The sequence below is a fragment of the Pinus tabuliformis genome, chromosome 3_2 (assembly GCF_031772625.1).
Source record: "Pinus tabuliformis cultivar Carrire ecotype Pingquan chromosome 3_2, CPIR1, whole genome shotgun sequence".
Lineage (NCBI taxonomy): Eukaryota > Viridiplantae > Streptophyta > Pinopsida > Pinales > Pinaceae > Pinus > Pinus tabuliformis.
Genome location: NC_142302.1, coordinates 320,728,402 through 320,754,845, shown reverse-complemented (window position 1 = coordinate 320,754,845; position 26,444 = coordinate 320,728,402). Strand labels below are relative to the sequence as shown.

At 36.2% G+C, this 26,444-nt stretch overlaps 1 protein-coding gene across 1 annotated transcript; it reads right to left on the bottom strand.

Moving 5' to 3' along the window:
* Nucleotides 1-1,242: 1,242 nt before the first annotated feature.
* LOC149180811 (FRIGIDA-like protein 3) lies at nt 1,243-25,638 on the bottom strand. The gene is made up of 4 exons (XM_089413997.1): nt 25,581-25,638; nt 2,851-3,309; nt 2,094-2,269; nt 1,243-1,976 (listed from the first exon to the last, which is right to left on the bottom strand). Exons 1-4 carry the CDS (start codon nt 25,636-25,638, stop codon nt 1,398-1,400), a joined length of 1,272 nt encoding a protein of 423 aa, XP_089270123.1. The 3' UTR covers nt 1,243-1,397.
* Between the last annotated feature and the right edge of the window lie 806 nt (nt 25,639-26,444).

The following is a 26,444-nucleotide window of genomic DNA, read 5'->3' as shown; positions in this document are numbered from 1 at the left end:
TTTTCTTACTCCTTGCTTCTGTAAAAGCTTCAATATTTTATACTTGGTGTATTACTGTGAGCCAATGCCACTACTTAGCTATGTTCAATTTCAATCACTCTCCATATTGGCTGAAGCTGTGTCTGAAGTTGAGTGGAGTCCATGTAAAGTCCCTTGCCAATTCCTTGTATAAATGTGAAAGCCATTAGTGGTCACTTGTTTTGGTGACCCACTGGTGCTCACTAGAGCTGAAAATTTTCTTGTCCTTGCCTTTGGAGCAATTGTATGTATGTGGAAGGAAAAGCAATTATGATATCGCTATTGATATGCCAAACCATTGTTATGTACTTTTTTAGGTCTGAAGATGTGTAACTTGTGGTTTAGCTTGGTACATTCTCTTGTATACTAGTTTACTTTGAATTTGTCAATATCATAAGCCCAATAGCGATTTAAGTGTATGTCTGCACGGTAGAACTGCATTGGGCTTGAACTTTTCTAAAATTAAGTTGTATTTAAAGAAATATGGTGTCTAAAAAGCATAGAACTCCAAACATCAAATCTCTTTGCTCCTTGTAGGCTTGAACCAACATCTCTTCTAGAGAAATTCAACAATTCTAATTTAATAATCCTATCGGCCTCTCTTTGTACCTTTTGAGACAATTGCTAGTTCTAGATGGGACATATAACTCCAATGTGCTTTGTCCTCGTTACAGAGAACACAAAAATATTAATGCAGGGTATAACAACTATACCACTAGTACTACAAATCATTTCTGCTCAAAAAGGGGGATTTAAATCATGCAGCAGCTTAAGAGGGGCAGGGTCCAGCTTAAGAGGGGCAGGGTCCAGTTTCAAAAATAGCCTTACAATTGGACTAATCAAAATAAAATTTGATTCGCTTCATAGGCTTAGAGTAAACAGGTACCAATGAGGTAAGGTGTAAGTGGACAATTAAATCATATTCAACACAAGACAAGCCCTCGGCATACAAATGCAATTGAAAGTCTTGTGTTATGAGCTCCGAACAAGATCACAAATGATATATTATTCACCAAATTTTAATCTTCCACAAAGAGACAGATTGATCCTCTCTGATTTGTCAAACAAATAAAAAAATACCAAAATTATGCATAGAATCATCTTTGAACTATAAACACTACAGTATATAGTAACCTGGGAAAGTGATGAAGCACTCAATACCATACAAAAATAAAATTCCTTAATAGAAGAAAACACCACTGAAAATTGTGAAAAGCTGCCAAATGAACTTTGCCAATCTTTTAGATTTACAGAAACAAAGTCAAAAAACCTCTTCAAAGCTAAGTGCTTACTACCAGCCACATCCAATAGAAAAGGTTTTATGGGGCCTGATAAGATCAGAACTTGCTTGACCACGGTAAGATAAGCACCGTACCTACCTAATGTATAAAAGAAGACTGATAAGCTGGAGGAGGGGCAGGCAGTCTACTGCCAAAGTGATGGTTGTTGTAATTAGTAGAGGAATTGTAAGAACCGAAACCCAACAACGAAGGTCCCATGTTATCTGATGGATACATATATGGCCTTGAGAGTGAGACTGGAGTCCTATTTCCAACACCATAGCCTGCTCCATATAATCCTTGGTTTGATCTGTCATATGCATTTTGGCCCTGTAGGTTGTAGGATGTAACACCTGGAGCTGCACCAGAATGTTGTACTCTATCCAAAGACCTATAAAAGCTTCTGTCTGCACCATTGGAAGAAGCATAAAGAGTCGGAGTTCTTTCATCTGCACTTAACGGAGGCATATATACACTAGCATTTCCTCCATTAGCACGAGGACGCTTAGGTTGAGACTTAATAGCACCTGCAAACCTTTTTCTGTCAGCCTTAGCTTTCTCTAGCTGAGCTACACGCTTTTGAAGAGGATCTGGTGAGAACTGCGATTCAAGTTTGTGCTCCTCAATGCACTTTATAACAGCTCTGTAAGTAGAAAGCTCTTTTGTATTTACTTCATTCTGTAGCACCAAATAAAAATATCGGTCAAAAAAGGAACTTCTGATATAACCAACAATACTAAGCCAAAATGATCATCACATAACAAGACATTTTGTATAACAGTAATACAATCGTACTTGTGCAACAGTAGAGTTATTCCCACTTTTTAAACTTGTCTGAGAAGCTTTCTTAGCATCTTTCAGATATTCCTTCAACAAAGGAACAGGTGCAAACTTCTCTGTCAACCCAAATGCATGAGCAAAGTTGACTGCCTCAATTTGTTTTCCACTATTGACCAGGGTTTCTACAACATCTGCATGAAATTGTCACAAAATTTTCAGTTAATCTGAATATGTCACAAACATTTGAAATACCAAAAGACAGTTTACTGTGAAATAAAAAACAATACAGAAAACTTCAACGGATTTGTCAATAAAGATAACAACTATGTCAGCTTGAGACCATTTTCGTAAGTAAACAATTCCCCACTCATGAAAGGCCTTATGACACTTTACCATAGCTGATCATCTTCAGGTGCCTTTATTAATATCAACAAAATAACTTACATACAACTTTCTACCTCATAAAAAGATGTCTACCTAGTAGAGGCCACTCAGTATCTGCCTTGCATATGAAATGTTGAGATCTAAAGGAAAGACTACCAACCCCGTCAACTTAGAAACCCGTTCACTGGACTAAACAAAAAACGTTGGGAAGGTTTACTACAGCCAGGATTACCAAAATTTATCTTCAACTCAATCAGCCACAACCAAGTATACTGATAAAATCCACCAGTCCCTCAAAAAAACAACAAAAAGCCTATCTACCAAAATGGATGGAAATTTTGCCAGCCTAGCCACTGAGGCTAACATTACATAACACCAGCCAACCAACCTGGCATTTTTGATTCAAGTCCAAGGGAACGACAGAGTTCAGGTGTTTGCCTGCACCGTGCAACTGCAAGAACAAGCTTGCATAAGTCATCTTTATCAAACTCTGACGCAATTCCAAAAGTAGCTAGGAGTTGCAAGAAGGCCTGGGCCTCCAACGAATTGCCATTGGCAACATCTCCTTCAAGGTTTATCTTCGACTTCCATTCATGTGCAATACTTTTGGCTTGCTCCTTTATATTTAAGGGCAGAACTGGATGTTCAACACCCAAATTAGGATCTGCCAAAACAGGTACAAGAGATTCCAGTAATAATGTACAGGCCCGGCGTAGAGCCGGGGGCCCAGACTCTTTCTTGTCACTTGACTTTTGTTCAAGAGAATAAAACCCCTCCAAGGACTCTAACACTAACCGTGGTGGGTCAGTTGCAGAGTTTAATGCAGAGGGAACCTCATTGCAAAGCCCTATTTCCAATTGCAAAAGTCATTAAGAATGGGAAGAAAGGATTTAGGGATTATAATATCTGAAAATTTCTATTTTTAAAGTATTATAAAATGAGTTTAGATATTTATATAACAATAATAAGTGGAAATCAGAAAAAGAAAAATAAAAGAAAAGAAATTGATTGGAGATAAATTTTTTATAATTTTCTAAATGTTATTGAGTTCCAATGCTCAAACAAAATATTTATAAAAGGTAATTGACTGGTCTGTGGATGAAGCAAGCATTTGGAGGCTAATTCGTGATGTCTGACAATAAAAGAGGTGAAATTAGAATGAGTAATGATAATACAGACATCCTTGTATAGAAATTGCAATGAGATTCTTCTTAAAGGTGACTTAATTGTATCACATTGATTTTGACATGACAACATCAGTAAAATGATATAAAAGTCGTTGCAACTACTACACCTGTGTTTCGTGCATTAATCACTATATGAGATTGAAGGAATCTGGCGCATTCTCGATCAGAACTATTGCTTGATTGACAACAGCATGAGTCTTGTGTTGTACAACAATTGTATAATTGGTGCATTAATCACTGTATGAGATTGAAGGAATCTGGTCACATTCTCAATCAGAACTATTGACAACAGCATGGGCCTTATGTTGTACAACAATTGTATAATTTGATTGTGAAGGATTTAAGGAGAAGTAATGTTGTTTTTTCTGATCCTAGTAAGGATTTTCAAATATACTATTTATTGGTCCCTGTGGTATACATTGTTTGGACCTTGTTTTCTCCCTTAATTGTAAGTGCATAAAAATATTAGATTCATAGGACAGGGTACCATTAATCATGTGATCCAATGATCTTGGACGTTTTTTATTGAATTCTTCAAAACTTATTTCCATTTGATCTTCCAAAATGTGAAGATAGTTTTATTGGTTGGAACAATGCTACAACTTACAAGTTATAATAACAGAGATTCTGTTCTGCATAATGCTTTCCACCTTGCAATATTTTTGTGGATATGGTTAAGCAATATTCTCTTCGAGTAAAGAATAAATTATTGTGTGTAGAGTCATTGGGTTTACTATAGTAATGATCGTAACATTTTGTAGTCTTTTGTTTGTTGTTATGTGGTTTAGTGGTTGAGACAGTGCATTACCATGTTAATGACCCAAAGTCAAACTTAGAGATCAGAGCCCTCAGTTATAAGTTTGTTGAATTTTATGAGATTTATATGCAATATTAATTCAATAATTAAAAAAATATAGACTTAGGCACCCTAAATAAACTTCAATTTATACATCTTTAGAATCTCATTTATGCTACATATCTGCATCTTATGTACATTTTCCCATTCCCATGTCGGAATTGTTCCTCAATTTATGCCTTACGGCGTTTCCTTTGCAACATTTGGTGCAAATGCTAGTTATGGCCATTTTCACCCTAACATTTCCCATGCAATTTGCTACAAACCCTAACTTGAAGAATCATTGAAATGAGATGAAATTGGGAAAGAAAAAGATGGAGGATGATGGTGTACTTTCTTTTTCCTTAGCTTAAAAGTCAGCAAAATCAAGCTTGCAAGTGAAAAAATGAAGTTTGAGAGATTTTTGATGGATTTTGGGGCATTTTGTCCTGCGTGCAGCGCAGTGTTCCTACACGCAATGCCAAAGCACAGCGCAGTTCGCAAAAGTGCGGCGCCATCTTCTAAAGCACTTTTGGAGGCCTTAAACTACTCCCAATTGAGAGCTTGATAGCTCGTTGGAAATATCTTAAAGTCAGCTATAAGCTAGATACCTCAAGCATGTAATTGGGACACTCCATGAGGGAGAAAAATTGATTTTCCCAATGTCTCTCCAAAAACTCAAGGTTTCTCTGATAGGAGCGCAGCGCCAACTTGCAGATTACTTTTGGATGCCTTTCACTAATCCAAATCACAAGCTGAAGGTACCATTAGAAAGATTAGGATGTCTTGTACACAATAAAGTCCTCAAGCACTTCCATAACTAGCTCCAAACCCATGAAAAATTGTCTTGAAGTCAAGTTGTCCAGAAGTGCAGCAACACTCCCGTAGCAAGTGTATATGGGGAATTGATTTCAAATCATAACACCTGTGCATAAACCAAAGGAGGTTTTTGTTCCTTGGACGATAATGGACAAAAATCTCTTTCTCATTTGTAAAATTATTCTCCATTTTGTCAGAAGCATATTTTGAATCAAATATGTCCCTATGAGGAATGATGAGGTGAGGCCGTGTACTACAACATTGTCTTATTTGAAATAAAACATTACTGTTACCTTTATTTTTGTTTACCTAATATGATAAATCCCTTTACCTACTTAATCACATGATGGACATGGTTTTGGAAACATATGGTATCGTGATGACACATGGAGTGAAACCCTAGACCATGACCTAAAATGAGGAATTTAACCATTTCATGACCCAAGACATTTAAATGAAGATATGATACCTCGAAGAAGACAATGAACATGATGAGTGATGAAGACCATGAGTAAGTGAAGGGAGAAGGAGTGACCTAGACATGATAACCAGTGACAAAATTTTGATTTGAGGACTCACTGAAATGACAAAAATTTGACTTGACACCCTAACAACACCTTGTAAGAGCATATTTGATCACTGGTGATAGGCTGAAATGACTGGCACTAACGTTGGCTCCAACTCGGGATGGCAGCTTCTTGGAAGTGTCAAGCATGGAAAATTTTAGGGGTGAATGTTCGCCCTTAGGCGAAATGAAGGGGTTTTAAATTTTTAGTGGGTGAATATTTTGTATCATAGTACATTTTTACAAATCGCCTCAAATAGACCACCTTATTTTAAGCGAGAGGGTAAAAAATGTAAATTTAGCCCTTGAAATTAGGAGTTACAACCTTCCATTCACCCTAATTTTCAATAATAGGTTTTATTTAAGTGAATCCTAGGGCCAAATACCATATTTATAAAATAGGTATGGTAAATTAATAAAATATAAATAAATGAGAGGTATGGTAAATAAATAAAACATTTTTTATATTTACTCCATAAGTCACTTTATATACATGCAAGGGTGTAAACAAATAAAACATTTTTTTATATTTACTCCATAAGTCACCATATATTTACAAACACTTAAAAAATGCATTATATTTAGGTGAAACCTATGGGCAAAATATTATGGGCCAAATACCATGGGCTAGATTATTATTAATACCATGCAAAAAAACATTATTAACCCTAATATTAGTATTAATAAAAATAAAAATGGCACATGGTATTGACCCATGGTATTCACATGGAATGTAGCCTATTTAAATGGGGGAATTAAACCAGCATAGATCCATCTTTACTCTGGATCTACTAAGCCCCAAGAGGTATCAAATATCGTGATATGAAAACTAGCATAGAGTGAAAAAATATTTGATCCCTCTCGGGGCTTGGTGGATCAAGAGTAAAAATGGATGTTGTAATTTAATGTATGTTAAACATTTTAACTTGGTTAAAATAAAAAATAAAATAAAAATCAATTATTAATTTTATTAATTTTTATAAATTACTAATAGTAATTTTTAAGCTCCAGGTTTATGATAACCCATGGTATTGACCCATGGTAATACCATGGTATTCATGTGAGCATAGACTATTTAAAGGGGAAATTATATCATCTTAGATCCATCTTAATTCTGGGTCTACCAAGTGCTCAGAGGGATAAATAGATTTCATCCCCCTAAGAGTGGTAGATGTGGAGTTAAGATGGATATAGGTTGGTTTTTATGATAATGAAGATATTAAATAGACTTAGAAAATTATATTGTAAAAACATCTTAAGGTGAATGGTTAAAGCTGCATTTAGTCACTTCACAAAATTTAGTAAAAAATACCAATATCTCCATTAATATTGGTTTTTAACTTTTTCTGATTTAACAAAAAGAATTCAAAACAATGAAACCTTATCACTCTTTCCGCCTCATAGAAAATTTCTCACCATTTTTCAAACATTCTCAATATGATATCTTCATGAAAAAGTTTAGGTATTGATGTTGGATTAGTTGTTTGAAAAATAAGTTGGTTTGTACAACCTTTCATCTTTTGTGCTATTCTTAGTTTTTCCTAATGATCTGTAGGGGTTGGAGCCACTACATCATATTTTCCTAAAAGGTGGAGATTGTTCACCAAAAAGGAAATTAATCTACATGTTACAACGCTGTTAAAAAATGCGAGACCTATGAGGGTAGTGAATTATGCTAATAAGCAATTTAGATTGGGAGAGACATAATTAAATTTTATTATTTAATTGAAGATTTCCAATTAAAATAATAATAAATCTACATTTATATATTCATATATTGATTGGAAGGATTCTCACAATGGTCACTTCTTTCAATTAGATCCCCTTCAAACCTTTGGGATACCTAATACTTTCTTATATAATATAGTTGGGGCTTGCTACTTGTTGGAATGTTGGGGTAAACAAACTTGATGTGTGTGTGTGTGTTTTTTTTTATCTCGTAGTTGGAGTCTATGGAATAAGAGAGAAATTTGATAACTTGAAAAAAGTGGTAGCTTGACAAAATTTGTAGAGAAAAGATTAATCTCTCCTACCTTGACAGAGCTCATTGTCAATATCAACACCTACAAGAACTTTGGTTTGGAATATTATCAAAACTAATAGATGGAAATGAAAGAGTGTATTGTAAGAACCTTGACAAACATGGCCACTGAAACTTGGAACATTTTCTGTAGGAAGATAAAATTAGGTTTCTTTTTCCAAACACGTATGTTAGTATATTACAATTTAACGAATCTGTTTTCTTATTATCATATATGGTTTCATACTTTAACAAAACATTCGCCAAGACTTCAGAATGTTTTATTATTCAGTAAAAGATTTTCCAAGATCTTACAAGATTTTATAATTTAGTGAAAGATTCTCCATCAATGTACAAGATAATATAATCTGGTGAGAGATTCGCCAAAAAAATTATATATACATATTATATTATTGATAAAATCGCCTCCCATTTTTCCTATGTATCATGGGGATTAGCCCATTTATTATACATATAGAATTTAGGGTGGTTCTTAAAATTTTCCCTGGTGTCAAGAACAATGTAGAACAAGTAGCCTTATCCATTGGGCATGGAGTCATAAAGAAAAGGGTAAACTCAAACTGAAAACTGATTGACTAACTGACCTTGAAAAAACTCTAAAAATGACTAAACTTACTTATGGCAACAAACCATCGGGATCTTAGGGCCTTCACCTCGGGCTTAAAATCCCAATGATAACTGCCCACCCGCTGAATATATATATACACTCATTTGTTATGATCCCTCTAGTGTAACTAATCTAGCAAGTGGCTACTTACTTGAATTCTGCTCATACTTTCCTTGAGCAGGTAGAACAAACAAAAGCTAGGCAACTCCGAGTGTCTACTGAACATGTGCTCATGATCCATAAATACAAGAAAATTCATCTTTCCATATGGCTGCAACAAATTATGTAAGGATCCTTAAAAATTTGAAATGTTACCTTGTCTTGAAATTCAACAAAAATACAAGTACTCCTTTCATTTTGATCTGAAAGAATACTTGGTTGTTGATCCACAGGAAGGCATAAGGAAATATGACTTTCTGCCACCTTAGTGTTGGTTGTAAATTTCTCAAGCATGAGAAACTCTGATTCTATCTCCGACATACTGTCTATTTCAAACGATACTCTTCCATTTCATATTCTAAATCATCCTTGAACAAAACACATTCTTCAAGATTATTAATCAGGTTAGCCCTATCCTTTTCATGAAAGAGAACAGTCTTTGTTAGTTGATCTCCTTGCAGGAAACCTACATCACAAATTGGCTTACTCCCAAAAACTTCATGTATAGTTTCATCAGTCTCATGACTGTCACCATTTAAACCTAGATTTTCATTTTCAATAATGGAAGAAATTTCACTCACACAATCTTGACTGTGTGAGCAGTGCAAACCTGCCTTAACTTGGTCTGTAACATGTTTTTTCAAAAGCTTATCAATTTCATATTCAGATAGAGGAGGCAACTGAGTTTTATAGAAATCAACATTGGCTTGGTGATTTTCATTTTCAAGATTAGGAGTATGCCTTTCTCTATTTTGATCCCAGTCTGTTTCATTCAAGGAGGAAACTACTGATTCTTTTTGGGAGGAAAAATCATAAAGGGATTCTAATATATCTTCTTCCATACATTCTTCATCTCCATACGAATTTTCAAGAAATTTAATTAAATTTTCAGAAATCTCACAACAACTATCCATCATTGATAAGGAAAAATTGCAGCTTTGATAATGTTGAAAGAAATTGAATGAAAATCCTTTAGACAATATAAACTAGTAGATGGTAGACTCTCATACCATTTCCTCCAAGGTAGCCATGAAAATATTCATCAGACAATCTTCAAGAAACCTAGCCTTTAATCTGTGAATATGAAAAATGAAATTTGACCAAATGAAAACTAGCATCTTCTCCATCTTGGCCTTTAAACTGTGGCAACCATTTTCCAATCTATACAAGGAATTTGATATGAAAAACCAAGAATATGAGCTCGATTCATAGGAGCATACCTTTGAGAAGTTGAATCCATCTTGAAAACAATTAAGACACTAAGAAGTTCTTCAAACTACAGGTTTTGAACAATGGACTTGCAATGAAAATTTTGAACCTTTGAATTCTTCGACACTGGAGTCGCCAGGTGAAAGATGCACAACCTTTCTTTTGTATGATCAATGTTCACCATTAGCAATCAGATCTGATCCTTATCATTCTTTCCCAAGGAAGATATGATCTTTCGTTCCCTGGCAACGACGCCAAAAATGTTAGTCCTTACAATCTCCTAGGCTAAAAAGGAAATTGAGAAGAGTAACCTCAAACCACTTCAGCGCAGTAGCTAGACCTACTGAGCATGAGAGGGATCTCTCTAAGTCTCTTATCAGTGATATGAATTTAAAAAAAATGGATTTTAGACTAGATATGAGTATTTGTTTGTTTGTTTGTGAAATGTTGGTTTGTAAGGATTTGCTGAACTTAGGGTTTTGAGACACAAGTAGGTCTAGGCTTTGTGAATGCAGGAGCAAACATAAGAAGGAGATAGATATCAGAAGCCATGGTGTAATTTGAGTATTTTTAGTGTATTATAGAGGATATAATGCGGAAGAAACTAATGATCATAAATAAACATGATTTCATTCGCTTAGGAAGACAAAACACATAACTATGAAAACCAGATAACAAAGCTTGAAAAACAAGAATTCTGAGTATTTTATCACAAGGAATTCATAGAAAGAAGAGATATAATGTAGATAAAGATGTTTAGACCATGAGAAAACAAAAATAATGAAGTGCAAGCACCATGAACTCACTGGGCTAGAGTTCCTTGAAAATAGCTGCAACCTGTCTTTGTATTAGCTGAAAGATGATTACATACAAGCCTCCTTCACAAAAAGTTCAACCCTCTTCTTCTGAGGAGAAATGATACATATAGACTCTTCTAGACCACTTTCCGACCTTCAGGATTTGAATTCCTTGGTGGAGGAACTGACTCCAAGTTTCTCTCAACGAACATGTGAGATTGAGAAGGCGAAACTCAAACACTTCATGAAGAGTTTATTTAGGAATTTTCTTCTTTTATGAGGCCTAATAAACATCAAAAACAACCTATGATGTACATTTATAGATGCCTACATCACCTAGCCTCGTAACTAGTGTTATTACATAGAGAATCTTGACTTTGACCAAGTCAAACTAGAAACTAGAAATTTTACATAGTGAAATTTTCCAAATAAAAACACAGAAAGTGCAGAAGCGCACCGCCGACTTTGAGCTAATTTCAGGTGCCTTCCAAGGGTCAAAATGCAAATATGAGAGAACATTCCACTAGCCCTTGAAGCCTAGTTTCCCGAAAAGATTTAATTTCTAAATGTGGAGCATGGGAAGACCTTCAAAAATCCATTCTCCCACGGTCACTCCAGAAGCGCAGCGCCTGTCAAAAAATGGTCAAGAATTCTAGTTCTTTTGCCACTTTTTTGCATTTTTCTCCAAAACTAAGCCACCTTTGCAAAATCTGGGAAAATGGGGTTTTAGTGGATGACAAGGCCTTTCCAAAAATGTATACCTGTCCTCAAATGAAGGCCTGAGGAAAAAGCGCAGCACCAACTGAATTTATGAATTTAGACAAAAAATTCTCAAAAAACTCAAAACGCTTAGAATTCACTGAAAATTGGAGGGAAGGTGTAAAAGTATGTTTGTTATAGCTTCATGGATTCTTCAGGAAGAATATCCAAGTTTCCCTCGTCCTTTTGGTCCTTTTTTGCCTCCTTGAGCTTATTTTCAAGTTGTTTTACCTTGACATTGGCGTCATGTTTTGAGCTTGATATTGATGCGCCATGTGTCTGAGCAATTGATTGTCTCTGTTTGCCTTCTCAAGGAGCTTCTCCAAGTGTTCATTCACCCTATTAAGCCAATACTCTTTATCTTGATGTACCTCTAGGGCGATCCTATCTTCTAGGTCAAGATCCTTATTGAGCAAAAAATTTATTGTTCCTCTTGCAAAGCTTTATTGAGGCCTCTTGTTCTTGGTCTTTTCCATTTTCCTCTCACCTCCAATGCTTCAGGCTTGCTTGATGTCATGATCTCCTTACCTTTTCGGACTTTCCGCATGAACTTAGCTTTTTCATTTTCTAGTATCAACTCCTTTGCTTTGAGTTGACTGTTTCACTGTTCAAGGAATGATATAACATACTTTGCCCTTTCCAAATTTATCGCTAGCTCCTTGATTTGGTAGTCCTTATCGCTGATGGTCTGTCTCATGTTTGTGGTCTGATCCTCAGTCTCTAGATCAATTAGTTCAAACTCATGTTCAACTGTGTCTTTATCCTTTGCTGTCAATTCCTTCTTTGTCGATGAAGAAGGGTTGGCCCATTTCTCTTTGTGAGAAGAAAAAGCAAGCATTTTCCCTTTCTTATACACTTTAATCACCTCAAGTTTGGGTAGTTGAGTCTTCTCCAGTATTTTTCTAGATGACCCCATCTTTGTTTGTTCTTTTGGCGCACTTGGAGATTGAGATGCTGCATTTTCCTCATGCCATTTCAAGGCTGCTTCCAAAAAGGCTTCCCAAGCCATACCTCTCTCTGCCAACTGGTGAAGGACAATGGTTTTGATGATACTGTGATGGAACAAGCTTGGGGAGTGCTCTTTGTCCTTTAATTGTATCTTTTAAGACATTTTGGAAATGCTCTTGAATAAATAATTACACATGTTCAGTGGTTTTTGAGATGTTAAATGCATCAGGGGGCGAATATGATAGGCATACAACCTGGAGAATATACCTTCACAAGTGAAGAAACTCATGACAGTTTTCATTAAAGGGGCATATCTCTCCTATAAATATATGAAAGGCAAGAGGTGAGTATGTGTATCTCTGTATGGTGTCTGTAAGAAAAGCTTGTAGTTTTCAAGATCTAGGTTCATTCCTTTGAACCAATATTCGCCATTGTTTGGTAACCATAGAAAATTTTAGGGGCGAATGTTCGCCCTTTGGCGAAATCAAGAGGTTTTAAATTTTTAGTGGGCGAATATTTTGTATCATAGTACATTTTTACAAATCACCTCAAATAGCCCACCTTATTTTAAGGGAGAGGGTAAAAAAGGTAAATTTAGCCCTTGAAATTAGGAGTTACAACATTCCATTCGCCCATTTTGAAGAATAGGTTTTATTTAAGTAAATCCATTCGTCCATTTTCAAGAATAAGTTTTATTTAAGTGAATCCTATGGGCCAAAGGCCAAAATACCATATTTATAAAAGAGGTATGGTAAATTAATAAAAATATAAATAAATGAGAGGTATGGTAAATAAATAAAACATTTTTTATATTTACTCCATAAGTCACCTTATATACATGCAAGGGTGTAAACAAATAAAAATACAAGTAAAATGGAGGTATGGTAAATACATAAAATGTCTTTTTATACTTACTCAAAAGGTATGGTAAATAAATAAAAATATAAATAAACTAGACGCATGGTGAATAAATAAAACATCTTTTTATATTTAGTCCATAACCCTCATTCTATTTATGAAGGCTCAAGAAAGAGGTTTTATTTAAGTGAATCATATGGGCCAAATACTATATTTGTAAAAGAGGTATGGTAAATTAATATAAATATAAATAAACGAGACGTATGGTAACAAATAAAATATTTTTTTTATATTTACTCCATAAGTCACTTTACATTTATGAACACTCAAAAAATGCATTATATTTAGGTGAAACCTATGGGAAAAATACTATGGGACAAATACCATGGACTAGATTGTTATTAATACCATGCAAAAAAACATTATTAACCCTAATATTAGTATTAATAAAAATAAAAATGGCACATGGTATTGACCCATGGTATTCACCAAAATGGCACATGGTATTGACCCATGGTATTCACCTGGAATGTAGCCTATTTAAATGAGAGAATTAAACCAACATAGATCCATCTTTACTATGGATCTACTAACCCCCCAGAGGTATCAAATATCATGATATGAAAACTAGCATAGAGTGAAAAATATTTGATCCAATCAAGAGTAAAAATGGATGTTGTAATTTAATGTAGGTTAAACATTTTAACTTGGTTAAAATAAAAAATAAAATAAAAATCAACTATTAATTTTATTATTTTTTATAAATTACTAATAGTAATTTTTAAGCTCCAGGTTTATGATAATCCATGGTATTTACCCATGGTAATACCATGGTATTCATGTGAGCATAGACTATTTAAAGGGGAAATTCTATCATCTTAGATCCATCTTAATTCTGGGTCTACCAAGTGCTCAGAGGGATAAATAGATTTCATCCCCCTAAGAGTGGTAGATGTGGAGTTAAGATGGATATAGGTTGGTTTTTATGATAATGAAGATATTAAATAGACTTAGGAAATTATATTGTAAAAACATCTTAAGGTGAATGGTTAAAGCATAGACATTGGACAAGTATATTTGTATACTTCTGTTTTAAATTGAAACAAATCCAGGGCTAAAAGGAATGGGTTGATTTCACTAGTCATCCTTCTATAACTTTCCAACATATGCTAGAGTAAACAGATTGTAATTTGGGTAATTTTTCTAATTGCAAACGGGAACATACTTGTGTATTGGCAGGGTGGTTACGAGGTCCCTAGAAGTGATGAATTTGAAATTTTCTTGGTTTTATATATAGTATTATGTTTTTTCTCATTGGTAACTTTTCTAATTGCAAACGGGAACATACTTGTGTATTGGCAGGGTGGTTACAAGGTCCCTAGAAGTGATGAATTTGAATTTTTCTTGGTTTTATATATAGTATTATGTTTTTTCTCATGCTTTCTGTGAATGGCATAGGTGAATTTTATCCTTGTTATGAAACCAGCTCACAAAAAGATAGAAAAGAGAGATCCACGCCTTAGAATTTAGCCTCTTCGAGGGGGCAACCTCCTTTACATTACATAAATGAACAATTCTTGGATGATACAAATGACAAAACCTCCTTTCTATATATAGGAGTCTAAGGAGTCACAATATAATCCAGCCGACCTAACAATAATAATATAAAGCCACAAAAATAACAATAGAGGGATTCTATGGGGCACAGAAATAACAATATGGGGGTAATAGGGGCACAACAATATAAATAAGGGGTATAACTACAATAGTAATGGGGTAATCACTAGTATTATAGGGACCCAACATGCCCCTCTCCTTCAAAAAAGTGTTGTCCTCAACGCTTGAGTAGTTCTGGATACTTTTGCATAAAATTCTCATCCTCCCATGTGGAATCTTCAGCGGATAAGTTATTCCACTTGATAAGATACTCTGAAATTGATCGATTTCGTAGCTGTCGAGTTCTTGTTTCTGTGACTGCTTCTGGTTCCAATATAATTTTTCCTTCCTCGTCAAGTTCTGGCAATATTTTTTGAACTGGGAGCTTGTCGCCTATAACCTTCTTTAAACATGAAACATGGAAAACTGGGTGCAATCGAGAAGCTGCAGGAAGCTCCAATTTGTATGCCATAGTACCAATCTTTTGCAACACCTTGTACGGACCATAATACTTTGGTGATAATTTATTATCCTTCTTAGCTTGCTTTAGGGACATTTGCTTATATGGCTGCAGCCGTAGGAATACCCAATCACCTACATCAAAACTTCTTTCACTGTGATGTTGATCTGCCTGTTGTTTCATTCTATTTTGTGCCAACATGAGGTTATCCTTTAAGAGTTGAAGGACTTGTTGTTGATGTTCGATGTGATGTTCCACTGCCTGAACCTTAGAATTTTCTCTTAAATATGATGTGATGGATGGTGGTTGATACCCATAAAGTGCCATAAATGGGGTCATTTTTGTTGCTGTATGGAAGGAAGTGTTATACCACCATTCAGCCAGAGGCAACCATTTGACCCATTGTGTCTGTTTATCAGATACAAAGCAACGAAGATATCCTTCCAAACATTTGTTTACTATCTCAGTTTGCCCATTAGATTGAGGATGATAAGATGAGCTATGAGCTAACTGAGTACCAAGACAAGAAAATAATTCTGTCCAAAAATTTCCCGTGAAAATGGGATCTCTATCACTTACAATAATCTTTGGGTTTCCATGTAGCTTTTGAACTATTTCCATAAATGCAGTAGAAACTGTACTGGCTTTAAATGGATGTGATAATGCACAAAAGTGTGCATACTTGGTAAGTCTGTCAACTACCACCATGATGACACTCTTTCCCTCAGACTTGGGTAAACCTGTGATAAAATCCATTGAAACCTCCTCCCAACGTTGGCTTGGAATGGATAAAGGTTGATAAAGGAAAACCAAACATTCCGCCACAAACTTTTGAATATCTGATTTAAGGCCATCCCAAAAAAATTCCTTCTTAACCCTGTGGTAAGTTTTTAAAAATCCTGAGTGCCCTCCTAAGGGAGAAGTGTGCAATTCCATAAGAATCTTTTGTTTTAACTGGGAATTCTTACAGAGGTATAAGCTATCTTTGTACCATAACGAATCATTTTGCCAGCTAAATGTATCAGAAGTACTGGAATCTTGTTGTAGCTTTCGAATAAGTGCCCACACTTCTTTGTCATTCTTCCATTCCTCCCTTGCTTCGTTTATCCAATCTGGTTGGATAATAGAAATGGCACACAACAATGATTCGACATCCTCATCCTTTCTTGAGAGTGCATCTGCCACCACATTTTGCTTACCTTTTTTGTAGATGATTTCAAAGTCATAACCCAACATCTTTGTGACCCACTTCTGTTGCTCTTCAGAGGATAATATTTGTTCTAAAAAGTATTTAAGGCTATCATGATCTGTTTTTACCTTGAAGTGTCTTCCCATTAGGTAGGGTCGCCATTTCTTAAGTGAATGGAGTATTGCCAACATTTCCTTCTCATAAATAGCTTTGCTTAAAAACTTTCCCTTGATTGGACGACTTTCAAAAGCAATGGGTCTTTCATCTTGCATTAGAACAACACCAATTCCATTTCCTGAAGCATCACATTCCACAATAAAGGTTTTTGTGAAGTCCGGTGTAGCTAAGACTGGTGCTTGGCACATTGCCTCTTTAAGATGTTCAAAGGCCTTTGTTGCTTCCGGAGTCCATGAAAATGAATCTTTCTTCAATAATGTTGTTAGAGGTGCTGCTATTCTCCCATAATTCTTAACGAACTTGCGATAATACCCTGTCAACCCAAGAAATCCTCGCAGGTGCTTTATGGATGTGGGGATTTTCCATTCCTTAATGGCTTTAATTTTGCTAGGGTCTACCTTAACTCCTTCATGAGATACAATATGACCCAAATATTCCACCTCCTGGACTCCAAAGAAACATTTGGATCTTTTTGCATATAATTGTTTCTCCTCCAATAGTTGTAGCACCCTGTCAACATGTTCAACATGATCCTTCCAAGACTTGCTGTAGATTAGTATATCATCAAAAAATACTAACACAAATTTTCTAAGGAATGGTTTGAAAATTGAATTCATCAAACCTTGAAATGTTGAAGGTGCATTGGTAAGGCCAAAAGGCATGACCAAAAATTCATAATGACCCTCATGAGTTCTAAATGCCATTTTCGGAATGTCTTCAACCTTCATTCTGATTTGATGATATCCTGAACGAAGATCCAACTTGGTGAAGTAAATTGATCCATGCAATTCATCCAGTAATTCATCAATGACAGGAATGGGGAACTTATCTTTAATAGTGAGCTTGTTGAGCTCCCTATAATCTGGACACATGCGCCATGATCCATCCTTCTTGTGCACCAATACTACTGGAGCTGAGAAAGAACTTTGACTTGGTTGAATTATACCAGCCTCTAGCATTTCTACAACCATACGTTCAATTTCACTTTTTTGGACATAGGGATATCTGTATGGCCTGATGTTTGGAGGAACACTTCCTGGAATCAGATGAATAGCATGATCATGATCACGCATATGTGGGAGACCTTTGGGAGTCTCAAATACCTTGGAATGATTGTCCAAGACTTTTTGGAGATCTGGAGAAATAGATGATTCCAATGTGGAAACATCTAGTGAACATAATTGTGCAATTACACCTATTTGCTCCTTTTTTAGAAGCTTTGTCATGCCATTAGAGCTGATTATCTTTCCTGGTTTCCCTGCAATACCCCTTAATTCAAATTCCTTTCCTTCCACAGAAAATTTCATGAAAAGTTCTTGAGAATTAAAAGCTATTGTACCCAAGGATTGTAGCCATTGGACTCCTAGTACAACATCAACACCTCCCATTGGAATGGAAAGCATTGGGCTAGTCAATACATATTCTCCCATGGATAGCTTGATATTATGGCACTTTCTAGAGCAATTTGTTGTTCCTCCATTTGCAATCATCACTTGACACTCTGGTGCTGGATATAGGAAGCAATTCAATTCTTTTGCTACCCTACAATGAATAAAATTGTGGGTGCTTCCTGAATCAATCAACACTATTACCTTTTTCTTCTTTATTTGTCCTTCTATTTTGATGGTTTGAGGAGTGGTAATTCCTGCCAATGCATTACAAGATATGGTCGGATTTATTTGTTCTTCATCTAGGCTTTGTTCCTAGAGTATATCCTCTTCTTTTGACCTTTCTTGCTCCTTTTCTTCTTCCTCTTCACAATCTATGTAGAATAATTTCTTCTCAGCACACTTATGACCTTTTGTGTATTTGCTATCACAATTGTAACAAAGCCCTTTTGCTCTTTTTTCTTCCAATTGTTGTGGTGTCAACCTTGTAGGTTGTGGAAGACTATGGGAAACAACACTTCCGTCTTTATAGTTGTGAATGATATGCTTCCTAGTTGTCATAGTTTTGCTTTCCATTTTTCTTGCTAACCTGAATGCCTTCTCTAATGAATCAGGTTCCCAAAGGCGAACATCATGTTGGATATTATCCTTTAAATACCCTATGAACACATCAATCCTATGCTCCTTTGGAATATCTTTTACCCTTATGTTCAATTTTTGGAACTCCTCAATGTGCTCCATTACTGAACCCTTTTGTTTGAGACTTATCAATTGGCTAAAAAAAGTGTTGCTTTTTGTATCTTCATAATGTGCTATCAATTCTTCCGTAAAAATTGCCCAAGTGATAAATTTTTTACGAGAGCAAAGCCATTGATACCATACAAACTGATTTGGTTCCAAATATACAGTCGCCATACGTACCTTTTGTGTGTTTTGCACATTATTGAGATCGAAGAACTGCTCCATCTGTAATATCCATGTGGCGGGATCCTTGCCATCAAACTTCCTCATATCGATTTTTGAAATATGGTGGGTCTTCGATCCAACATTAGCGTCTATGGAATCATGATTAACATTACTTTTGTTCACATCATGAGTTTCCTTTACAACCTTTTCACCATTAGTAAGTATTTCTTGTAGAAAATTTGTCAAATCTGTCTTCAAATCTGCCATGTCTCTCTTCAAATCTATCTTCGAATCATCCATCTTAGCTTCCATGCCCTTTATCTTAGATTCCACGCCACTTATCTTAGCTTTTGTGAGCGTGACATTTGTTGCACTTGTTCTTGTAATTTTGATATATCATGTAGCATTTCTTCTTCTTCTCCATGAGTCATGCTAGAGCTTTCAGGTTCCTTACTAGGTGTTTGCATTTTCTTTCCTCGGGGCATCAGTTACCGATAATAATGCTTTACTATGCCCTTTGAATTCCGTTAAACCAAGCTTACACAAAAATTTAAAAAAAAACTACACCTTTTTTCACTTTATAGAAGCCTGATATTGAATCTGATGTATCTCTATAATTTTGGATCATCCAGTTCTGAAATTGCTACTTGTAGTAGCCTTCTGCGTCCTCTTTCCAATGCCACAAGTCTGAGCCAAATTGGATTCTCCAAGGAAGAGTTATGTGAAATCTCCCACAGTGACTTGCTTTTAGACTGGTTCAGTAGAGAAAACTTGTACGACGTGCCACGCGTCACTGTTTCAACCTTTGAATCTGAAACACACACACAAGAAACTAAAGTCCGTCCTCTTTCTTTACCTTTTTACGAAATTTCAATCTGATCCTCAGAGAGAGAGTTATGATGATTTTCCCCAAGTCACCTGTTTTGAATGTAATTCCGGAGTCTGCAAAAAGGCCAACTTCCTCAGATCATATCTCCGAAACTATCGCGCGAAAAGCTCTGAAATTCGGACCCAAGGTTCAGCGCCAATTCTTCTCAAATGGGTTTTTTTTTCGACTTCTGAGACATCACAGAAAAAAATTTATAGTGAAAATGCCACGATGACCTGTTTGGAGCAGCGAAACGCTAGAATCCAAAGCTCTGATACCAAATGTTATGAAACCAGCTCACAAAAAGATAGAAAAGAGAGATCCACGCCTTAGAATTCAGCCTCTTCGAGGGGGAAACCTCCTTTACATTACATAAATGAAAATTCTTGGATGATACAAATGACAAAACCTCCTTTCTATATATAGGAGTCTAAGGAGTCACAATATAATCCAGCCGACCTAACAATAATAATATAAAGCCACAAAAATAACAATAGAGGGATTCTATGGGGCACAGAAATAACAATATGGGGGTAATAGGGGCACAAAAATATAAATAAGGGGTACAACTACAATAGTAATGGGGTAATCACTAGTATTATAGGGACCCAACAATCCTACACCCACTAGGTTATCGATATGTAATTTCGGTAATTTTGATTTCAAAAGATATTTTAAAAAAATGCGATGATTTCATTTGTGTATTCAATAAACACAAGATTTTATAATTGATTAAAATATTCGCCATGCCTGGTGAGAGATTCACCAAAAAATTATATATACATATCATATTATTGATAAAATCGCCTTCCATTTTTCCTATATACCATGGAGATTCACCCATTTATTATACATGTAAATTTAGGGAGGGTTCTTAAAATTTTCCCTATTGGTAACCCAGTTTCTATTGAGATGGATGTCACTGATAAATTGAAATAAATACTAGCAATGACAATAGTCTCTCCTTTCAGGTGTGTTGCTACCAAATCTGTTAGTTGCTAATGAAATCCTATCTCGCTCACCCTTTTGCAGAATTCCAAACAGTGCACATCCTCAAAGAATTGTTTAATGAAAGGATAGGAGTTGATTGTGTTGTAGTCTGATGATTCATATCTGAGGATCCTCCCTCCTTTGTGTTGTCTCTTTCTTTCTGGCGAAGATTCTGCTTCCATGATGACACAAAGCCCTAGCAGCAAGTAGTGAAAATAAGATGTGAGGTGTGAATGGAAATGAAGTGATATGTAGGTGTTTTTTGACAAAATGATGGAAGGGGTCCAAGAAGGTGAGAGGAAATTGAAAGCTAATTAAAATGAGTGGAGAAACAACGGAAATATGATTTTCTTACAAGTGGGAACAACAGGGTTTATGATGAGACTTGCCCAAAATCCTCTAGGAATGAGCTAGGGCTTTTCTTTTTGAGTGTTTAAACTTTGTTTTGAGGTGGGTAAAATGGTAAAAATGGCTCATTAAACATGTATGCAAGTGTAGGATATCATTTTACATGTTTTGGAAATTAAAAATAATGATGGCCATTTTCACCCTAACATTTCCCATGCAAATTTTGCTACAAACCCTAACTTGAAGAATCTTTGACATGAGATGAAATTGGGAAAGCAAAAGATGGAGGATGATGGTGTACTTGCTTGTTCCTTATCTTAGGAGTCAGTAAAATGAATCTTGCAAGTGAAAAAATGAAGTTTGAGAGAGTTTTGATGGATTTCGGGGCACTCTGTCCTGCGCGCAGTGCAATTCACATAAGCGCAGCGCCATCTTCCAAACCACTTTTTGAGGCCTTCAACGGTTCCAAATTGAGAGCTTGATGGCTCAATGGAAAGCTATTGAAGTCTGCTATAATCTTGATACCTCAAGCATGTAATGTGGCCACTCCATGAGGGAGAAAAAATTGAGTTTCCCAAGGTCACTCCAAAAACTTAGGGTTTCTCTATCAAGAGCGCAGCACCAACTTGCAAATTACGTTTGGATGCCTTGCACTAATCAAAATCACAATATGAAGGTACCATTGTATAGCTTAGGATGTCAGATACACAATAGAGTCCTCAAGCACTACCAAAACTGGTTCCAAACCCCTGAAAAACTGTCTTGAAGTCAAGCTGTCCAGAAGTGCAACAACACTCCCGTAGTAAGTGTATATGGGACATTTCTTTCAAATCATAACAAATGTGAATAAATAGAAGGAGGTTTGTGTTCTGTGGACTATGATGGACAAAAACCTCTTTCACTTTTGTAAAATTATTCTCCATTTTGCCAGAAACATATTTTGAATCAAATATATCCCTATGAGGAATGATGAAGTGAGGTAGTGTACTATAACATTGTCTTATTTGAAATAAAACATTATCGTTACCTTTATTTTTCTTTCCCTAAGCTGCTAACTCCCTTTACTCACTTAATCACATGATGGACATGCTTTTGGAAACATTTGGTATTGTGATGACACATGGAGTGAAACCCTAGACCATGACCTAAAATGAGGAATTTAACCATTTCATGACCTAAGACGTTTAAATGAAGATATGATACCTCAAAGAAGACAATTAACATGATGAGTGATGAAGACCACGAGTAAGTGAAGGGAGCAGCAGTGACCTAGACACGATAACTAGTGACCAAATTTTTATTTGAAGACTCACTGAAATGACAAAAATTTGACTTGACACCCTAACAACACCTTGTACGAGCATATTTGGTCACTAGTGACAGGCTAAAATGAATTACATTAACACTCTCCAAAGCCTCAGGATCCCCATAACATGGTCAGTCTTCAGAAACTTACCAGCAGCGGATGAAATCAAAACCCTCGCCTATGATGTTAATCCTTCTGTTAGTGAGGAGGAGGCAAAACAAGAAGAAGAACATACAGAGCTAGATGGGGATGATATGGGTGAAGAAGGAACTAAGACAGAGGAACATGTTGAAATAAGACAAGGAGGATGATGTTGAAACAAGAGGAGGAAACAAAGGAAGAAACTGATGGAGATGCGAAAGAACAACAAAAGGAAGAAGATAAGAAAAACAGAAAGGACAGTTGCAGGAAACAAAAGACCAACTAACATATATGGCTAGCCTCTCCTTAGAGGTCATTTAGTGTTGGATACCAGCTAAACGCTATGCTCTTTACCTCAAAGAACAATTGCTACAATTTCATATTAAAACACTAGTGCAAAGGAGCACCATGCCATTTCAGGACTGCAGACAGTTTATTGATCTTTGTGATCAAAGTGCACTAAAGGATGGGGCCAAAATGGCTGAGTTTTACTTGCATAACATGACCCTCATAGACATGAATATTTGGGATCCTAATGTAGAGCTAGGAGATCTACAATTAATGGGTTTGGCATCATTGATGAACCATGAGAAGTCAAGGGCTGCAGAGATCAAAAGAATATTGGCTAGAGAGCAAAATAAACCTCTTTTTATCATAGTTGAACAATCAAATCCCATGGCCCTAATCAACACCCATAATCTAATTTCAAATGATCCTCAGCTGGCACATAGATATCTTGTTGCCCATGAGCAATCAATTTCACATTTTGAGGATATGTTTAGCCTGCTAAGATGATAATATTCATACCTGTGTAAGGAGATGGAACACACTACCACACAGCTTGAAGATCAAAGAATATCACTCCCCTCAAAGGTTGAGAAAAGCACTCAACAAGACGCCAATGTATGAGAAATCAATGCAAAGGTTGAAGGTCAATTAGATAGGTCTAAAACTCAGTCCATCACTACTCCTAGGGATGCTAGAAGGGAGAAAAGAAGAATAGGAAATGAGGCAGTGGGAGGAAGTAGAAAGGAAAGAAGGCTTCTATGAACCACAGGAAGAGACCACAACAGAAGCATGGGATGTTAGAGAGGCTACTAGAGCCATGAAGGACATGGACATTGATTAAGTTGCTCAGAGGATGAGCAACACTTTCAATAGGGGGGCGATGATGAACCTCATCATTGAGTAATTATATGGGCCTTAATTGGCCTTAATTCACCTCATAACTTAGTCAAACCAACTATTCTCACAACTTATTGCAAACTTTTGATTATATTTTTTTTATGAAATGAGTTAGAGTTGGATATTTTTCTTTATGGTATAATGTGCATGTAATGCAGGAATAAAGGATAAAAGTAAGGAAAAGTGTAGGTATAAAGGATAACAACAAGGGACTATGGCAAAGACCTTGGTAAAACTAGAATGTGACAAGGGAGAGTAATTATAGGAGGTAAATCATTCTCATTTACTACCCCTCCATTCAAATATTCCTCCATCATCGGAGTGCAAACAATCATCACTTTGAAGACTAGAAGAAAACCGAGCAAGTGAAAGTAACAACAACCAGTTTATGAGATGTATAAGTAGAGAGGCTTAGGACCTCATTAGGATTCAAACTTCTATTGTAAAAACTCTACTCTATTTATGAGTTGCAAGAGACGTGTGACAGTTTTTCTATAATCCATGGTTTTCATAATGAGAATGAGTTATGTTTAAGCTAGCTTCGAGTTAACTCAGAGGGCTGAAGCTCTCGGGTTAGGGCCCAACCCAAGCAGCCAGTACTCCTCTTTAATGTACATGTATGCTAGCATACTTTCCTAGTTTTCATTGTTCATTTTCTTAAATATATTCCTGGTTCTGTTTATTTTTTTAAATAGCTTTTTGGTTCTGTTCAGTTACTTAAGTAGGATTCATGGTTTTTCTGGTTGTTTTCTTAGGTAGCTGCATTTTCATTTCAATAGAATAGAGTATATCAGTTGTACTGTAGTTTACTTCCATCTATGCCTTCTTTCAGTTCATAGGTTAGTTAGGAGAAGAAGATCATGATAAGGTTGTGTGCAGTTGTTTCGGCATCATATTCTCCCTCTGGGACCATGACCTAAGGAAGAGACCCTTCAGCAACCCCAAAAACACAGTTTCTGGTTCTCGCATGAGCGATGGAGTTCGTTGTTTGATGCAGTTATTTGTTTTCCTTCACTGGTTTTCTCTGTCATTTTCATTCGAAAATGCCTTTAGCACGTTCCTCCTACATCGCTTTGTCACCGTCTGATCACCAAAAAACCTTCACAATCACCATCTGATTCACTATTTTCTCCAATTGCTGCCTCGCATGGAGTCCACCACTTACTTTATGAACTTTAAGTCCCCACCGTCGATCTGCCTCAATTGATCCGATGGCTGTCACGTCACTTGATCACTTTAGGTACTTTAAACCCCCACCATCGATCTAGCTTGCCTAATCTGACGGTTGTCACTTCACCCGATCACCAACTAGCTTGGCCGATCTCCACCATTGATCAGCCCCGCCTGATCCAATGGCTATCGCGCAATCTCACGCAGATTAGTGCAAAAACATTATCCGCCTGAGAGCATGCAAGGAAACTGGTTTTCTCATGCTACGTGTCACACAGTAAGGCTAATCACTTGAAATTTCCAAATCTACTTACAACCTGAAGGGCGCACAAGAAACTACTTACTGCCTTAGAAACCAGCTCCCTCATTTATGCATGTTTCTTTTCCCTGCGATATGACCTTCGCCGTCCATCTCTTGACTTCACCTGCGCGAAAAGATCTTAGCCATTCATCACTCCTATTAGCCTTGTCTGTCCATCTCTTGACTTCACCCATGTGATTAGATCTCAGCCATTCATCTCTTGTTAACCTCGTTCATCTATCCACTCACCTAATCCCTTGTGACATGATCTCCGCCGTTCATCTGCTTTGTTCCCTTGTTCATCCATCCATTCACTTAAGCCTTCACGATAAGGTCTCCACCATTCATCTTGTTAGTTAACCATGTTCACCCATCTATCTATGTAACCTCCCGCAATCTAATCCCCGTCGTTCATTTGCCTTTCACCCAATTGATCCAACAATTATTCTACACTGTTTCTCCCTCACGTCCTCCTTTCACTGATTTCGACCTCTAATTGCTTTTTCCGCTTGAAACCTAATTTATCCTAAGTTTCTTTGTTACACCTTAGTCTAGTTTTGATGCTCTTTACTTTTGAAACTTAGATAATTAGCATTAGGTTAGTGTTAATTTAGCAATTCTACTTAGCATAACTATTTAATTGGTTAGTTAAGTTATGGTGTAAGTTTAACATTTCATGCTGCTTTATTCGTTACTATAGTAGAGTAGCTCTCTCTTAGAATAGGTTTACTCTCCTTCCATCAAAGAATTAATCGTCTTCTGACCCTATATAAGTTTGGCTTGGAACTCCTGTGGACTCTTTCTAGAAAAATAGTGACAACAGGCAGGACCTTCACTTCTACTTGTGTATATAGCACTGTCACCTCCAAGTTTGTATGAACCCCAAGTTGATAAGTAAAGGTAGTAGCACTGGGAGTTGCAGCATTATTGTTGCAATACCTAGGCTCATCACAAATAATAGGAAAAAACTCAACTGACAATTTCCATTTGTTGCAGAAGTTCATACAAACTCCCCAACAACTATTCTGCAATTTCTGTAAGTCTGTATGCCATGATGAGCGCAATTTCTTAAGCTATGAGTTAATGATGGACATAACTCTGACATATAGAGTA